The sequence below is a fragment of the Ascaphus truei genome, chromosome 9, assembly GCF_040206685.1.
Source record: "Ascaphus truei isolate aAscTru1 chromosome 9, aAscTru1.hap1, whole genome shotgun sequence".
Taxonomy (NCBI): Eukaryota; Metazoa; Chordata; class Amphibia; order Anura; family Ascaphidae; genus Ascaphus; species Ascaphus truei.
Window position 1 is genome coordinate 38183315 of NC_134491.1, and position 16932 is coordinate 38200246.

At 42.7% G+C, this 16932-nt stretch overlaps 1 protein-coding gene across 3 annotated transcripts in view; it reads left to right on the forward strand.

Annotated features, from left to right (window-relative positions):
- The window catches only part of SETD3 (SET domain containing 3, actin N3(tau)-histidine methyltransferase), a 124960-nt gene that overhangs the window by 7290 nt on the left and 100738 nt on the right, over positions 1-16932 (forward strand). For all 3 annotated transcript variants that reach the window (XM_075614394.1, XM_075614397.1, XM_075614396.1), the window contains exons 2-4: positions 2106-2221; positions 6394-6486; positions 12664-12812. In XM_075614394.1, the coding sequence (XP_075470509.1) occupies positions 2106-2221; positions 6394-6486; positions 12664-12812 (358 nt within the window). The remainder of the gene's footprint in view (positions 1-2105; positions 2222-6393; positions 6487-12663; positions 12813-16932) is intronic.

The window sequence follows — 16932 nt, forward strand, 5'->3', positions numbered from 1 at the left end:
TCACACATAGACACACTCACACATAGACACACTCACACATAGACACACTCACACATAGACACACTCACACATAGACACACTCACACATAGACACACTCACACATAGACACACTCACACATAGACACACTCACACATAGACACACTCACACATAGACACACTCACACATAGACACACTCACACATAGACACACTCACACATAGACACACTCACACATAGACACACTCACACATAGACACACTCACACATAGACACACTCACACATAGACACACTCACACATAGACACACTCACACATAGACACACTCACACATAGACACACTCACACATAGACACACTCACACATATATATATATACACACACTTTGTGTGAAGACATCTAAATTGGTACAAGTACTAAGGGGTGGGTTAAATTTGGATTTACTGCGTAGTAAGGTAAACGGACCCTCCCCTGCTGGTCTGGTACTTTCATCAGCAAGACTCTGCATTACATCCAGAAGGGCATGGTCCCTTGAGTCAAAATCCTCAAAGGGAGAATTGGCACTCTGTGCTAGTTGTCTTCTTCAGAAAAACTTATGTAAAGAGAACTTTCTAGAAAATAGGTTTAGATCCTTAATGCTCTCAAAGATGTTTATATTATTGGTGGGGCAAAAGGTCAAACCCCTAGACAGGACAGAAATATGTGCGTCAGATAGTGTTTTACTAGACATATTAATCACTTGCGTCGACCCCGTCCCCTCCTGAACTGTCTCGTGTTGTCCTGGTCCTTGTATGCCCATACTGACCAGTCTCTTAAGTAGTCGGCCTTCCCCCCTCCTCGTTTTCCTGGACCTTGGACAATGTAATTGGGACCAGAACGTTAAAAAAAAAAACAGAACCAGAATGTACGGTAAAAACTTACCTGGACTCTGCCGGCGTCTCTCGTGTCCATGGCAATCCAGCGTTATGCCGCGGGGTCATGAGACATCACGTGTCAAATGACGCTGTGGGTGATGCCATGCGAGTTAAGGAGAGGGGGCGCGCAGAACCAAAAGGGGCAGGCAAGATGGGCGCAGCATAAAAAGTTTGCCTGCCTCTGTTCTAACGATTACTTACTTTGACAATAACCACATTATAATCTGGACATGGGATTCTGTTATGAACCCTCAACACCTTAATTGAAGAGTCATGCAGGTCTACAGATAAACTAGCTGTCAGCCTTTATGAACTAGTGAGGCTACAGAAGAGTTTGAATAATCAAAAATTTCCAGAGTGCAATATTTCCAAGAACTCTATAAAACTCTATAGTGTGTCTCTCCGTGTGTGTCCGTTGGCAATAAAGCATTGAGTATTTGTGTGTGTGTGTGTGTGTGTGTGTGTGTGTGTGTGTGTATATTTTTCATGTGTAGTGCCTGTAATTGGATATATTTGTGTATGGGTGTTTAGGTTTCTTTATAATAGCACTGGTGAGTTAGTGCCTGTCTAACTTCAAGCCAACATACTGCGGTGTAAAGGTGCTAAATACTTGATTCCTGCTTACTCTGTCCCTTTACATACTCCAAGTTTTGTGCTGTGTCCCCTCAGTGATATTTTAATAATCCCCTTTATCTATTTCCATGGATCCCGTGACAAAATAATTATCCATTTTCAAGTTTATATGCAACATGTTTTTTATATAAAATCATACTTGAAGGAGACCGCATAACAATAAATATACGGTAATTTCTTGGAAAGGGCTTGCCAAAATGGAATACCGTTGCTTTATTTCTTACGCTACTAAATAGCCAAAAATGAATCCTATACCAACTGTATAACTTGTATGAATGTGTACAAACAAAAAACATATGAAATGTACTTAACATTCATGTACTTTTATTTCAAGATATTATTCAAATTAAATATGTAGGTGTACTTTTGTAAAGCTCCGAAGCATATCTTAAATTGTAAAAAACAAACAAAAATAAATGTATATATGTTGGGTGCTCAATGTGTGTAGCTACATATGCTTGCAACCTTTTTAATTACTGTTGAGATGTTTCGGATAGCGGACTCCACTTGATATGCTTATTGCTCACGCTGCTCGCTGTGGTTTGCTATTGAATATCCTTTTCTTTTATGTTTATTTCAGCTGTAACCAAAAGATGGGTAAGAAGAGCAGAGTGAAAACCCAGAAGTCGGGGAGTGGTGCTACAGCAGCAGTGTCACCAAAAGAAATGCTGAATCTTATAGGGGAATTATTGCAAAGTAAGTGTTCAATCCAACACACAAAGAGATGCCTTGTATCATTTAGAACTCATCCATAAATGGTACATATTTACCAAGCAGTCTTCTACTATAAGACATCTTCTATCACTGGAAGACACCCTTTAGTCCATTCAGATCAGTGGGCTGGTTCGCCGAACCGGTGCTTAATTCTCTCACCTGTACGGGCGGCATCTTTCCCTAGCATCTTTCCCTCTTCTCAACATGGAGCGGCGTTGCCATGGGGATGGGGTGACGTAACTGCATCACGTGACACCCATTCTATGACAACTGGGCGCTACTTTACGTGGTGTCATGGCAACACGGCACCATGTGACGCCGTGCTGCCATATTGAGAAGATTTGCAAGGAAAATATGCCGGGAGATGCGATGCCGGAGCATGCTGGGAGAGGCCAACTGATGCCCCACTTGGTACTTTGAGGTCGGGGAGATCTGGGGGGGCAGTAGGTGATGTGAGATGCAAGGGTGTTCGTATACCTGAGAAACTTAACCCGTGTCTAACATGGCGCTTAAATATCCCTCTATTAGCAGAGACACATTAACGGGGCTCCACAAAAGCGGTCGACCTTTTTGATCAGTCTTGGTCTTTTTAAATCATGTTTGTCTCCTGCAGCACTATTCAGAATGGATGCGCAACGTCATGTGGCGCCACAGCATCCCATTGCCATGGCAACACTGTGTTGACGCCGCCCGGCCATTTTGAATAGTGCTGCCGGTGAAAAAGATGATTTTAAGGGCGACATGACAGCAGAAGGCCGGGAGACGCCTCACAATTTTGGCCCAGTTTTTCGGGCCCTGCATATAAATGAAATAAAAAGAAAACTGCTCACAAATTGTAAAATTAACATGTGAATGTGACCGTACTTATATATAATACCTTGTATAAAACCCAGTGGTTAAACCATATATGTGCACCAAAGAAAAAATACTTTTAAACTTAAGTGATGGGGAGATAACTGATGAGCAGCAGACTATGGTGGATCACATGTGAAGAAAAAGACGGAGCATAGTGTAAAATAGTACAGATATAATTATAAATATTAAAGTGGTATGATATGCACGTACAGAAAGGACACATCAGTTGGACAGGGCATGTTCAGGGTACATGTTACCGCTCTGATGGTGGATCAAATACATCTGGTGAGTGTCCGCTAATCATACGGTTCTCCTGTTCCAGTCACAGCAAAAGGTTCTTTATACAGGCTGAACAGGGCTCTGGTGTGGCACTCAATCCAGGAACACGTCTGCTTGCTTGAAGATTCACAAGCGTACTGTCCCTTTAAGGTGGCAAACTCTGTACTAGTACAGCAGAACAAATCAATGCCACCTCAATAAACTACAGGTTCTAGGGGAGTCCCACAGTATGTGCTCTGGCGCCACTTGCAGCACACCATGTCACAGGGTTTTGCCGTGACCCACGACCAACCTGTGCTGGCTCAGTTCCAAAGCTGAAGGCTATCCGGACAAGTCACAATAGTAAGCTGGGGGGATAATACTTGCCAATAAGCTGATCGTTTACACTTCCCCGTTCGACCACGGCACCAAATGATGCGCGGGTCGTGACATCCGGGTTACTAGGATGACGCGTCCCTGGAAGGTAAGTGTATTATAGAGGTCTCGCATAGTCTCCCAGCATGTAATTTAAATGCCTGGGGGGAGAGGGCGTGTCCTCTATTAGGACCGCGCCCCCCAATTTGCGCACTGCTACTATAGAGCACAGGTTGTGAGAAAATGTCAGTATTTACAGATCATTGGAACTCAGCTGTTCGGCTGCTGTTCACGTTCCAGTTTCACAATTATTCGCGCTATTCCACAGATGATTATTGTCCAGAATAAACAAACGTATCGCGAGAAAACCCGTTGCTAAAATTTCTGAATCCCACTACTGGCTCATGGGTATCTTTTTATAGCAGGCGACCTATGCTGATGTAATCCACAACTGATGAAAGAACAAACCAGATACATTTCACACTTCATTTTTAAAAAATGTATATTATTATTGTGCCTGTAGGGGGTAGATTTTGCTGCTTTTAATAAAGGTTAAGCCTACCATTACCCCTACCAGTTAATAATATATCTGTGTTGTGTAGCCTGGTTGCAGCACTTAAGGGAACAGGGGTTAACTCTATGCTCAGGAGGGAATGTTGCAAGTTTCATGTAACAAAACTTAGTTGCAGTTAACCCACATGGGGGCGCCAAGTAACATTAGAGGCATCTGCCATTGACCCTCCCTCTATGTCTCCATTATGTGCCATGGGGTATGAAAGGTGGAGAGGGTGGCCCCTGTTAGGCTAAGATTATACTACTTACTTGCACGTCGGACCTCATAGACTTTAACACGCCTGTTGCCCGAGCAATGTGTGAACTGAGCTGCAGGTGATTGAGGCGGCGTGGTAGATGCATCAAGAAGCTGGTTCGCCCTCATTAGCTGAAACGCTCACGTATTAATTTTTTTCACTCATATGGTTGAAAACTCACAAATATATGACAACCCGTATTCGTTTTTGTTTTACATGGTATATATTTTTATTATAGGCCTATTATGACCATATAGTCACAATTTATATTACACAAAATTATTGATGCGCTTGGACATTTTTTTCTATGTATTCAGTACAGTACATGCATTGATAAGTGGGGAAAAAAGGTAGTGCTTCCCTTTAAGTACATTTTCGCTTTACATACATGCTCTGGACCCATTGCGTACTTTAATACGGGGTATGCCTGGAGTATGTGACCATAGTATATGAATCAACTGTTGCACTTACAAATGAGTAAGTAATGAAGACTGGAACCAACAGTTGCAGTTGTTTCCTCTCCTCAGCTTGGTGGTCATTAGGAGGCAATGTTATTGGTTGTTCTGAAGTACAGCCACAGGGTGGCAGTTTTTATTGTACAAGGACACGGCCAGCAGTCCCAGCTGCTGTTGTTGTGTTTTTTTTTTTTTTCTTACCCCACTTTTCTCTCCCCTTTACACGACTGGAAACCGGAGGATCCCCAGAGCTGAACCTTACTAATTTCAGCTCTGGGAAACACCCTGGTTTCTGAGATACCAGTGAAGACACCGGCATTTCAACCCCTAAAAGGGGGCATGTAATGGGATTCAGTTCTCCCATGTCACGTGGGCCAGTAGGAAGCTGTAACATCATCTGATAAGTATCTCTCTAACCAGGGTGTCCCTGGGGCTAAATAGAATAGTTTAGCTCTGGGACCCCCAAACCCCATCCAATAAATGTGAAGCTAATTTAGCAGATTAAGTACTGTAGTCTGTTTATGGGGATTCGTTTAGGTTGCTTGATGACCAATTCTATACCAAGCTGTGGTGCATGTCATTATAACCTCTTGTCAACTCGGTTGTCGATATAAAAGAGCAATTCTCCCTTCTCAATTTTTCCGCCACCCAATTTTTTACATGGATATGTAGCATGGGTACCTTGGAGCTGCAGGTAGTGTCTATGCTGTCCCATGGCAGTCCTATTGACCTTCATCACACTGGCAATTTTAATCAAAAAGATGGTACTGGTATCTCGGGAACCAGTAGTTCCATGGAACTGAAATAAACAGCTCTGGGATTCTGCTTCCAATCCAGGGGGGTGGGGAGGGGGGGGGGGGTCTGAAATGAAGTGCTGCTACTTAAAGAAAAATAAATAAATTCCTTGGGTGGAAAGCAGGGGGTATCTGGAGCTGAACCCTGTTAATTTCAGCTTTGGGGACCCCCTGCTTTCTGAGATGCGAGTATCGCATATCTGCAAAACTGCAAAGGATGGCATTGTTGCTTCCTATTGCTTTAAACAGACATTCTCTGTACCCAGCCAGGGCTGCTAACGACAGGACCTAAGGAGACCAGTATCTCGGGAAGCAGGGGCACCCAAAGCTGAAATGAATGCGGTACAGCTCCAGAAAGCCCTTAGATTTCTACCTTGTAAAAAAAAAAAAAAAGGCAACGCCACTTTATCCCTTCATGTTAAAGGTTCTTGTAACCGAATTCACTGCAGTCTGTTGCAGGTGTCTTGGCATTTGAGTTTAACATAGAGTGCTTGTCTCTGCAGAGTTGCAACATAAAAAAAAAGAAAAAACTTCCATATAAATGGGATTTTAATATGGAAATGGTATACGTCAAGGGACTGAAATCCTTTTTATTTTGTTCCTTCAAGAGTGCAGCAACCCAAACTCGACTGCTGGGAAAGAATGGGAAGAGTATGTGCAGATCCGTGGGCTGGTAGAAAAAATCCGCAAAAAACAGAAAGGTAAACTTTTTGTTTTATGTTCATTTGGAAGTACGAATTATCTCCAAGAATACTTTCTTTTTTCAAGATCTGGGGGTTTTTTTCCTCCAAAAAAAATAAAACTTCTTGGAAAAAGAGACTAAAAATAGTGTTTACAATTACAAGGTTTTCTATATGCTTTAGTATAATTTTTTTTTGCCTCATGTATATCTTTATTTATATAGCTCCATTCAGGTAGATATCGCTTTACAGCAGTAATTCACATGGCATAATATTATAACATAGTATTCCCACATAGTGGGAATAAGTGCTCCATACATAAAAGTAACAGTAGGAAAAGGAGTCCCTGCCCCAAAGAGCTTGCAATCTAATTGGTAAGTATGGAGAACTTAGAGACAGTAGAAGGGTGTTCTGGTAAGTGCGTCTATAAGGGGCCAAGGTCGGTGCATATGAGATTTATAGTATCAGCCAACGGAGCTACCCGTATGCTTTGTTAAAGAGGTGTGTTTTAAGAAAGGTCCTAAAGGTTGAGAGAGGGTGCAAGTCGGATATTGAGAGGGCATTCCAGAGGTGTGGGGCTGTGAGTAAGAGGTTTTTGGCAGGAGAGGGTTTTAGATACAAAAGGTGTAGACAAGACATCTTTTGAGCCAAATGCAAAAGTTGGGCAGGTGAATAGCGTGATATTCGTGCTGAGATGTAAGAAGGGGCAGAGGAGTATATAGCCTTCCAAAATTCTCCTGCTCCCTTTTTTTTTTTTTTTTTTTTTAAGTAAGAGTAAAGTGATTCTAGCAGCAGCGTTTAGGATAGATTGTAGGGGTGAGAGGCACGAAGGGTAGAAGGTTACAACAGTCGATGGAGAGAATGGAGGCCTGCGTTAGTTGTAGCAGTAGAGCATCAGAGGAAAGGGCGTATCTGCTCAATGATGCAAAGGAAAAAACAAGAGATTGTAGCATTGTGAATGTAAGAGAGGTGTCCAATATCACACCTAGGCAGTGTGCTTGTGATACTGGGTGTGTGATTATACCGCTAACAGTAATGTAGAAGGGGGCAGTAGGGCCAGGCTTGGGAGGAAATAGGCGGAGCTTGCTCTTTGACATGTTGGCAGAGGGCCATGCAGGATGATATAGCGGGGAGACATTCAGAAACTTTGGTCTGTACAGCAGGTGTGAGGTCAGGGGTTGAAAGGTAAATTTGAGTCATCCGCATAGAGGTGATATTTGAACCAGAGATGTGATAAGGCCACCTATAGAGTATGAGAAGAGGTACCAGGACAGACCCCTTGGGTAGGCCTACAGAGAGATCAACAGAGGAGGTGTTGGCAAACAAGACACTAAATGTACAATGGGAGTTGAGCGCAAATCCAAGTTATGTTACAGATACCAAGAGTATGGAGAATGTGAGGGTTGGAGAGGGTTGTCCCCAGTATTAAATGCTGCAGAGAGGTTGAGTGATAAAAGCACAGTGGAATGACCTTTGTCTTTGGCCGCATGGGGGTCATTTTGGTGTGGCTGTTTCAAAAGCCAGATTGTAGAGGGAATAGGTGGTGAAAAAATGGAGTAAGTGAGAGAATACAAGGTGTTCAAGGAGTTTAGAGGCAGAAGGCAAACGGCGATAATTAGATAGACGGGTAGGGTCAAGCTTGCTATTTGAGTAAGGGTCATCATTATGTCTTTATTTTGATTCCCTCTGCAAAACCGGTGCATGGATCGGAACTCGCTCCCACTTGAAGGGGCATTGCCAGACCCTTATACCAGGTTAAAATAATAATTAAAACAAAACAGAAAAGTACATAGTAAATAAAATAACACAATTTGAGAAAAGTTAGATGGAAAAAGTGAGTCTTGCACTGGGTTCCAAAGAAAGCCAAACTGTGTCATTCCGGACATCCGGTGTTAAGGAGTTCCAGAACCTAGGGCAGTGATTTTCCACCGGGGTTCCGCGAACACCCGTTGGGTTCCCGCAACCGCCAAGGGGGAAGAGCAAGGACAACTCTCACGGCTGTCCCATGCCCGGCGACGCTGTGGCACCCCTGTGGCACCCCATACAACAGTGACCCAGCAGCTCGCGGGCTCAGCAGCAGTAGCCGCTGCTCGGTCACTGTTATCCTTCCTCTCTGCTCTGGTCGGTACCGGAAGTTGCATCAACATCCGGCTAACCGGAGGAAGGATTGTGTGTGTGTGTGTGTGTGTGTGTGTGTGTGTGTGTGTGTGTGGTGTGTGGTGTGTGTGTGGTGTGTGTTCCCAGAATTTCACAATCCACTTCTGGGGTTCTCCAACAAAAAAAAAGGTTGAACTAGGGCTGCACTTGAAAAGGCTCAACCTCCCAAGTTTAGATGCTAAATCCTTGGGGAGAACAGTCGGGCCGATTCTGCTTTTTTTTTTTTTTTGACCGTAGAGTATATATACCAGCTGATTGGGGAGAAAGGCGCAAGTACTCGGGGTCCAGAAGAGGCAAAAATAGGTTTGTTTAGCCTGGGAGAGGGCAATGGGATACATTTGTAGTGAAGAAAATCTGCAAGAGTATGAGTATTTCCGTCAGAGGAGTGAGGGCAGGAACGGTGCATGCATGTGTGGCAATTTAGCCAGGGTCGGGGGTTAAAAGGTCAAGGACAGCCGAGAAAAAGAGGGGCATGTAGATCAGGACAGGCGGATAGGGCAGAAAGTCAGTCGAGAGGAGAGAGGGAGGAGCAGAACGTGGAATCAATGGCCGGTACATTAATTGCAGTGTTCTGCAGAAATTAGGTGGAGAAGTGAGGGAGAAAAGGAAATGAGATGGTCAGAGAGAGGAAAGGGTGAAATGGAGACATCGGAAAGAAATGTTTTTGTGACAGCCAGGTAGTTGCTATCCTTGTGGATGCTGGCAGTAGTCCGTTTGTGCAAGGCAAAAGAAAAGGTTAGAGCAGAAAGCCCAAGGGGTCATCAATATGGCAGTTGAAGTCCCCAAGGAGAAGTCGGTGGAGAGAAAGGAGAGCCCAAATTCAAAGTCCGAGAGATGGAAGGGGTATGAGTAGTGGTAGGTGGGCGATAAATGACTTCTCAGAAGTGGAAGAAAGGAGAGCTGGAGTTGGAGACATAATGAGGGTGATAGAATGAAAGTTGTACTTTGAAAAGTGAGATTAGTGCAAATATAAATAGTAGAGGATGTATGGCAGTGATAGTAGTGCAAGTTCAGTGTTGAGCGCTTGGAAATGAAAATGGAGTTAGGGTAATATGTGAGTAATCCAGTATATGAATGGTGTCACTCTAGGGTGGATGCATGCATGAAGCTCCTGAAAAGATTGCATTTAGATTTTTATTGCCCAGTGAGGATTCCACCTACTTCATTAGTTTATTTTCCCCTCCCACCACATGGCACCTCTCTGATGTGTACTTGCCATTGAGGTGGGGCTAACACCTTCACTGCCATAGGGATTGCCACCTATCCATTGTGAAGCTATGCCTTTCATGGTCCTTTTTAGAGACAAGTTTTGAACCCTTTGCTGTCAAATGACCAAATCCTGGTGCAAAACAGTGTGGCAAGTTGCCTTACTTTTTCCAGGCATTCAAATTCGATTGTAAACCTTCATAGTGGGGCTGTGCCTTTTTTTTTTTTTTTTTTGTGTGCAGTTATAATTGTTTATTTTTAAGCCCACTACTACTGCACATCACATGCCACAAAGTTAGGCATTATTATGCCTCTCCAACAAAAAGGGACTGTGTGGTACCAGAGCTCCCACTAAGCCCTCGGTTCTCGAGATACAGCAGGGCCCCGGGCATACGGCAGGGTCCGTTCTAAGGGCCCGCCGTATAGTGAAAATCGCCGGAAAGCGGAACCGGCGATTTTCAGTTGTGCGCATGTGCAAACCGGCATTTACCGCCGCGGCCCCTTTTAACCTCCAACATCCCTGAAAAAATTCGGGGATGTTTTCCGTTTATCACGGACTTGGCCGCGCGTCCCGCTTTCATTGTCTAGCGCTAATAGCACTAGAAAATGAAAGCGTTTAGCGCTAGACAATGAAAGCGCTCGCGGCGCCCAAAACGGCCGAAAACAACCCGCCTCTGCCCGCGATTTAAAAAATCACGGGGAAACGGCCGCAGGAGAATAAAGGCGGCCGCCACTGTACTCCACCTTGTGCGCATTCGCAAACCGTTCTGCGCGCGCAACCTAGGTTCAGTGCATGTGCGCCGGTGCAAACAGCCCGTTCTGCGCATGCGTGACCTCTGGGCAAACGTGGCGGCCCCCTTCTCAGTGCCGCCGTATCAGTGGATCGCTGAAAAGCGGGGCGCCGAGAAGCGGGGCCTTGCTGTTCATACCGGTGACGTTATCGCGTTTAAATCTCCCTTGGGAAATAAAATGGTTGCCGAATCTCAGGCTAATTAGAAGTTGCAATATCATTGGTTGTAGCTTACATTTGGGTGGCCATTTTTTACATACCCTTTAAAACCACTTGGTAATACTGGTAAATATCACATAAACCAGAAGGTCCCCAGAGCTGAAAATAGCGCAATTCAGCACTTGTGGACACCCCAATTCAAATCCTGCAAAATAAAAATGGAGGTTAGGTTGGACTGCTCCTTTTAAATTATATATAATTTAAACGTGTCTGTAGGTATGTATACTTACAAGTGCGCACTTGCACATATACAAACGCGCAGAGACGTTCTGACGTACTTATGAACATGCTGGTTCGGATGCCAATCGTGCGACTTGGCTCGCCCTACTTTAATCACTGTGACAGGACAGGACCCGACACAAAGAGTCGTGCAGCACTGCTATTCCACACTGTGTATGTCTGGAATTGTGTGTTATTTTTTTTGTAAATGGCTGGTTTTGCATTAACCCCTGGTGCGCCCTGTCCTCCTTTGATGTTTGTTCTTGGAGGTCCGTGGGGTTATTTAGTCTGCGAGCGGAGCACTCGTACCAACAAGGGTGCAAAGGGTGACTGTGATGGAATGGTATTTACTTGGCAAATCAGTTCAGCGCATGAGTGACTTCTACGTGTATGTACATGTATAGATGTATAGCTCGCTCTCTCGTGCGTGCTTGCCCACACGTATACAGTACATCCAAAAAGCGAAAAAAAACGCACGCTCCATAGCGAAACAATGCACCAACATTTTTAATATAAAAGTAAGTATCAGTTGCACTCACAAGTGTACTAAGGAGGGTACACTATATAGTCACCAGCCAGCTCCCACAGATTCAAATAACTGGTCAGAGCGTCTGTGTGAATTCTGTGCTGAACATAACCCATAGACAGGAGGATCCACCATGCATCGCAAATCCCAGTATGACAAGTCCCAATCCACTGTCCATAAAATTAGGGATTAAGTCTGTGACTGAGAATGATAGTAGCAATAGCGGTGATGCAAAAACTCTGTCCCAGCATGGAGAATGTGATGACGTCGGTGACGTTGCCCTACGCATTTTGTCACTATCGCATGCTGTATAGTCTATCCTCACTGCTTTTATACCTGCTACATTTGTGAGTGCAACTGGTACTTGCTTTTATATTAAAATTGTTGGTAGATTTTTACATTATGAAGCGTGCGTTTTCTATTTTCTCTTTTTAGAACTCTTCTGGATGTGGTCCTTCCTCTTCAAAGATGCCAGAGTCTCCCGAGGGTGTTGGTCCTGTAGGACTTGGATATTATACATTCCACATTTGGGCAGTGTAACTTGACCTCTTGGATTTTTATCCTTGGGTGCAGCTACATGGTTTTTTGCTCTTTTACATATTTGGGGTTGTGTATTTGTTACTCAATGTTGATTATTATATATTTATATTGATATCTTTTCACTGGTAATCTTTTGCATATTGCACTATTTGGTCTATTCTCTTTGGATTATATTTACACTAATTTATTTACACTCACGTTATTCTTACCGTGTGTGTGCTCGCACACACAATGTATGTATTATATATGCTGGGTGCTCAGTGTGTGCAGCTACATATGCTTACAACCTTTAATTACGATTGAGACATTTTTGGATAGTGTTCTCATCATTATAGCCTCCTGTTTACATGGTCACCTGTTCGCTTTCTATTTCACATGAAGAATGCAAAGATTTTAGTCGACTTCAAATACTACTTGAATAGAACTCCCATCAGATCTGGAGAAGCCTTTAACCTATTTTTAACAATGGTTTTTTTTTTCTTTCTGGCAACTATTTTGAAGGAGATTAGACTTCAGTTTTATTTTCCCATGTTTTCAATAGGTTTATCTGTTGTATTTGACGGAAAAAGGGAAGATTATTTTCCAGAGCTGATGGAATGGGCCAGAGAGAACGAAGCATCAAGTGAAGGCTTTGAATTAACAGAGTTTCCAGAGGAGGGCTTTGGTTTGAAAGCTGCAAGAGAGATAAAGGTAAATGGCTAACAGTTGGGGTCTCGGGACTTTTTTTTGTTGTCCTTCTTTTACAAGTGTAAATCTGGAATGGTGGCGTTCATATGCATTGTTCTTTCACATATTCATTTCCTTTCACACTTATTCTACATCTCAAATCTCATCATACCCTTTATCTCTTTCCTACTTTGTCCCTCCATCCCTGGTTTTCCTACTTATTTGCGACATGTTTTGAAGTGAAACTTCTTTGCTGGCACCGACCAAAATTTCCCTTGCAGTAAATCACCTTCATGGTGACGGAAGTACAGTCACGGAAGTGATGTCACTGCTGGCAGAAGAGGTTGTCGGCGACGTCGGTGTTGGCAGCTCGGTGTAGGAGCCGTTATCCCCTTCCTCCACGCGCCTGCGCAGTAGCTGCGGGCTCGGCATGTGTAGAAGCAGCACACACAGAGACACACAAACGGAATTCACAGTTACTATAAATGTAGAAGTGCAAATACCTAATACGGGGTGTGTGCCACGCACGTGTGTTGTAAGTCAAACTTCTTTGCGTTTTGGCTCTGAAATTGTTTTGATTTTTAATTAAAAACATCACCATCTCAAATACAATTTCTGTGACAAAACAGTGACAAGACAAATAAATTTCACTTAAAATGCGCGTTCTCGGCACACACACACTTTCTGAATCTATCATGTAAGTAGAGACCCGCTTGTTATCATAATGTTAATAATTTCTTAAATTAAGGTGACCGTTTCATAGTTATGAACATAGAATTATGCAGGTCCAAGTACTTACCCAAAGAGCTTACAATCTATTTTTTTACTTCTATATTTTGCTATACCACTGTGCAAGCAGATAGCTTGTACACGATTTGTAAGAAGTACTAAACATAACTTGTATTGTATTTATTATTTTCAGTAAATTGCATCAGCCGATATCTTGAGGTGTACATATAAATGATATTCTTCACATTCAGTTTGGCATGTTAAAAGGAAAGAAAAAAAATTGTGTACAGCGCCACCGATTGCAGCGGGGCCACAGCCATAGAATTATAACCAGTCAGAACATACTACCCTAAGTTTTCTCTCTTTCTCCCTATCTTTTGCGCATAGGTCATTCTTCTGGTATATACTTTTTACAGCTATTGTGGAGCTGTGGAGCTAAATTGGCAGCAGGCTGAATAGGGATAGAAAGATTGTAAGGGTTATTATCTCACAGTGTATGTGTTATAAGTGCAAGATATATTTTATTGATAATTGTTCAAGGTGTGTGTGTGTGTTGGTTATTACTGTATGCTCATTTGCATGTCTTAGACAGGTCTGCAACCCCGCCTTTCACCATTATCACACAGCACTTCCACTGCAGCAAGGGATTCTGGGAAATGACATGCAAATGGACACAGTGTCACCTTTTGCTTCAAACCCATTTTTAACATGGTTCCCTATAGGCTTAAGCTTGCTGCATGGTCACAGCTTTGAGCACAGCCAGGGTTAAGGTGCATAGCCAGAAAACCCACAGCCGTTTTGACCTTAATGGGTCTCCTCACCCCACACTGAGGAGACCCATTAAGGTCGAATGTTATTAAAAAGCAATAATATGTCTAGTACAAGCAGATAGCAGCAATTAGCAAGTGACATATGGAAGGGGATGTGGAGCAAGGAAGCAAGATATCATGGGGAAAAAAGGCCAACAGTGGTGAATGTCAATGACAGTCCATATGGCTGATGATAGCCCAGTAAGGAACAGTAAACACCCACTAGAGAATGTCCCTTCTCAATGGTGATGTGGGTGTGCTGGTGACAGACCTGTTACATCTGTTGAAGCACGGAATATACCTCCTCAGCGTGCGATCTGGTTAACCTGGTGTTTTGATGCTGAAAAATCAATTCCCTCCAGTGGCACAAAATTACTTCCCACGTGTCAGACCTCAGTTTGAGATGAGACTTCCTGCATCTGAGTCCTTGCAGCGGCACCGGATGTATATATGAAGACAGGTGCCTCTATCCCCAGATGTAAAGGAGCAAGTGATCCTGGTTGCTTCGCACAAAATGTGCCCGCGCTGCTATGTGATGACGTCCAACGCATTTCGTCACTCTAGGTGACTTTCTCAAGGATGAGATTCTGGTAGCTGAACTGGATTAATATAGCCACCGTAATTGCCGCTAATAGCAAGAACAGCTGTAAACAATCTAAGTCGTGACATGTAAATGAATAAAGACATGGAGTGAAACTTGAAACTTGGATGAATATGATAAATAAAAATATATAAATATAACATAAAAACACATCAATACCCTGCACAATGCCGACAAACCATATAAATAAAATAGACGTTGAGCCGGACAAAATCTTTTTATTCTCAATATTGTAGAATTCATTCTTAAGAACAACTATTTCATGTTTCGAGACATCTTCTATCTCCAGACATGTGGTACGGCCATGGGCACCAGATTTGCCCCCAGCTATGTGAACCTCCTTTATGGGGTTCTGGGAAACCAATTACATCTGGTCCAACGCACAGCTGGTGGTCAATCTGGTGTTCTATGGCCGCTACATTGACTACTTTATCTGGGATGGAGATGAAGATAGTTTCAAGTTAGCCTTTGACCAATTTAATAATAATAATTTGGGCCTTTCATTTACTTTTCACAGTCACCCCATTGAAATTATCTTCCTTGATCTTGTCCTATCAGTTGATACTAATTTGAACATACAGACAAAGGTCCACTGTAAGGAAGTGGCAGTCAATGGATACTTGCACGCTGACAGTTGCCATCATTTGAAATGGCTTAATAATATTCAACGCAGCCAATTTTATAGACTTAGATGTAACTGCTCCTCTGATGAAATCTTTGAGGAGCAGTCACGTCTATTTATGTCTCAGTTTGCTGCAAAGGGATTTGACTGTGATACTGTCCAAATGTCATATTCCAAAATCAGGGCTACCAGTAGAACAGAACTTTTGAAGAAATCTTTATCTAATCGTCAGAGCAGCGAGATGGACAAAATGGGTATAATTGGTAAAACTTCTGAATCTAGCAATAGTGGGGTTAAGTTTATTACTCAATTCATTGGTTATTCTGGTCGTATAACAAAGATCATCAACAACCACTGGAAAATACTTGTGTGATCCTTATCTTAATAGATGTCTCACTCCCAGAGCACAAGTTGTGTTTCGTAAAGCCCATAGTGTCAAACAACAAGTAGCACCTAGTAAGCTTAGAGAGAGCTCTATGGTGGTTCATCCTCGTATTCCCCTGTCTGTAGGTAATGTTAAATATGATAGATCAAGATGCACCATGTGTAAACATTTAACCATTTGCAGTTCCATTAAATCTTCTACGAATGGATCTGTACATCATCTCGAGTCAGATCAGTTGTCTAGCTACACATGTAGTGTATGTACTGTCATGCACCTGTAATCTACAATACATTGGACGTACCAAATGTCCTCTGTGTGTTAGATTTCTGGAACATCGTAGAGCTATTATTAAAGGTGTTCACAATCAGTGTTCCCAGACATTTCGCGCAGCACATTCTAAGGAACCCACGAGCTTGAGAATAGCTGGCGTAGAACACATTTCTGACTCAAAACTGGGTGGTGACAGGTTTAAGACACTCTACATTCGTGAATCTTTTTGGATCTATTCTTTGGGAACTTTAGTCTCTAAAGGTCTCAACGAATGCATAGATACTAGTATTCTAGTTTAAATGACAGTGTGCTTTCTTTTTTCTCCACAGCACCTCTTTATATTCCCTCTTTTTATATTTTAAATTTAATTTCTGATTCTCAATCCGCTCTTTTTGTTTAGAATGTTTATTTGTAATATATCTGCATGTGTGTCTATATATTCGTTCCCCTAAAGTATGTGCACTCACCTGCATGAGTGTATCACTTACACTGTAGCAGAGTGTTTGTGACACACACTTCCCACTATATAGTATATATAATTGCCGTCATTTTCTAACACTTTTAGTATTAACTATTTGATTCCAGTCTGCCCTCGTCATATCCCCTGCCTTCTATATTAGAAGAAGGCTCACTCCATCCCTCAAACCTGTCTTTTTTTTATTTAGTCCTTTCTAATTTCTCACTGGAAAGGACCTTTTTTAATTAGGATTTTATTTATATGGTTTGTC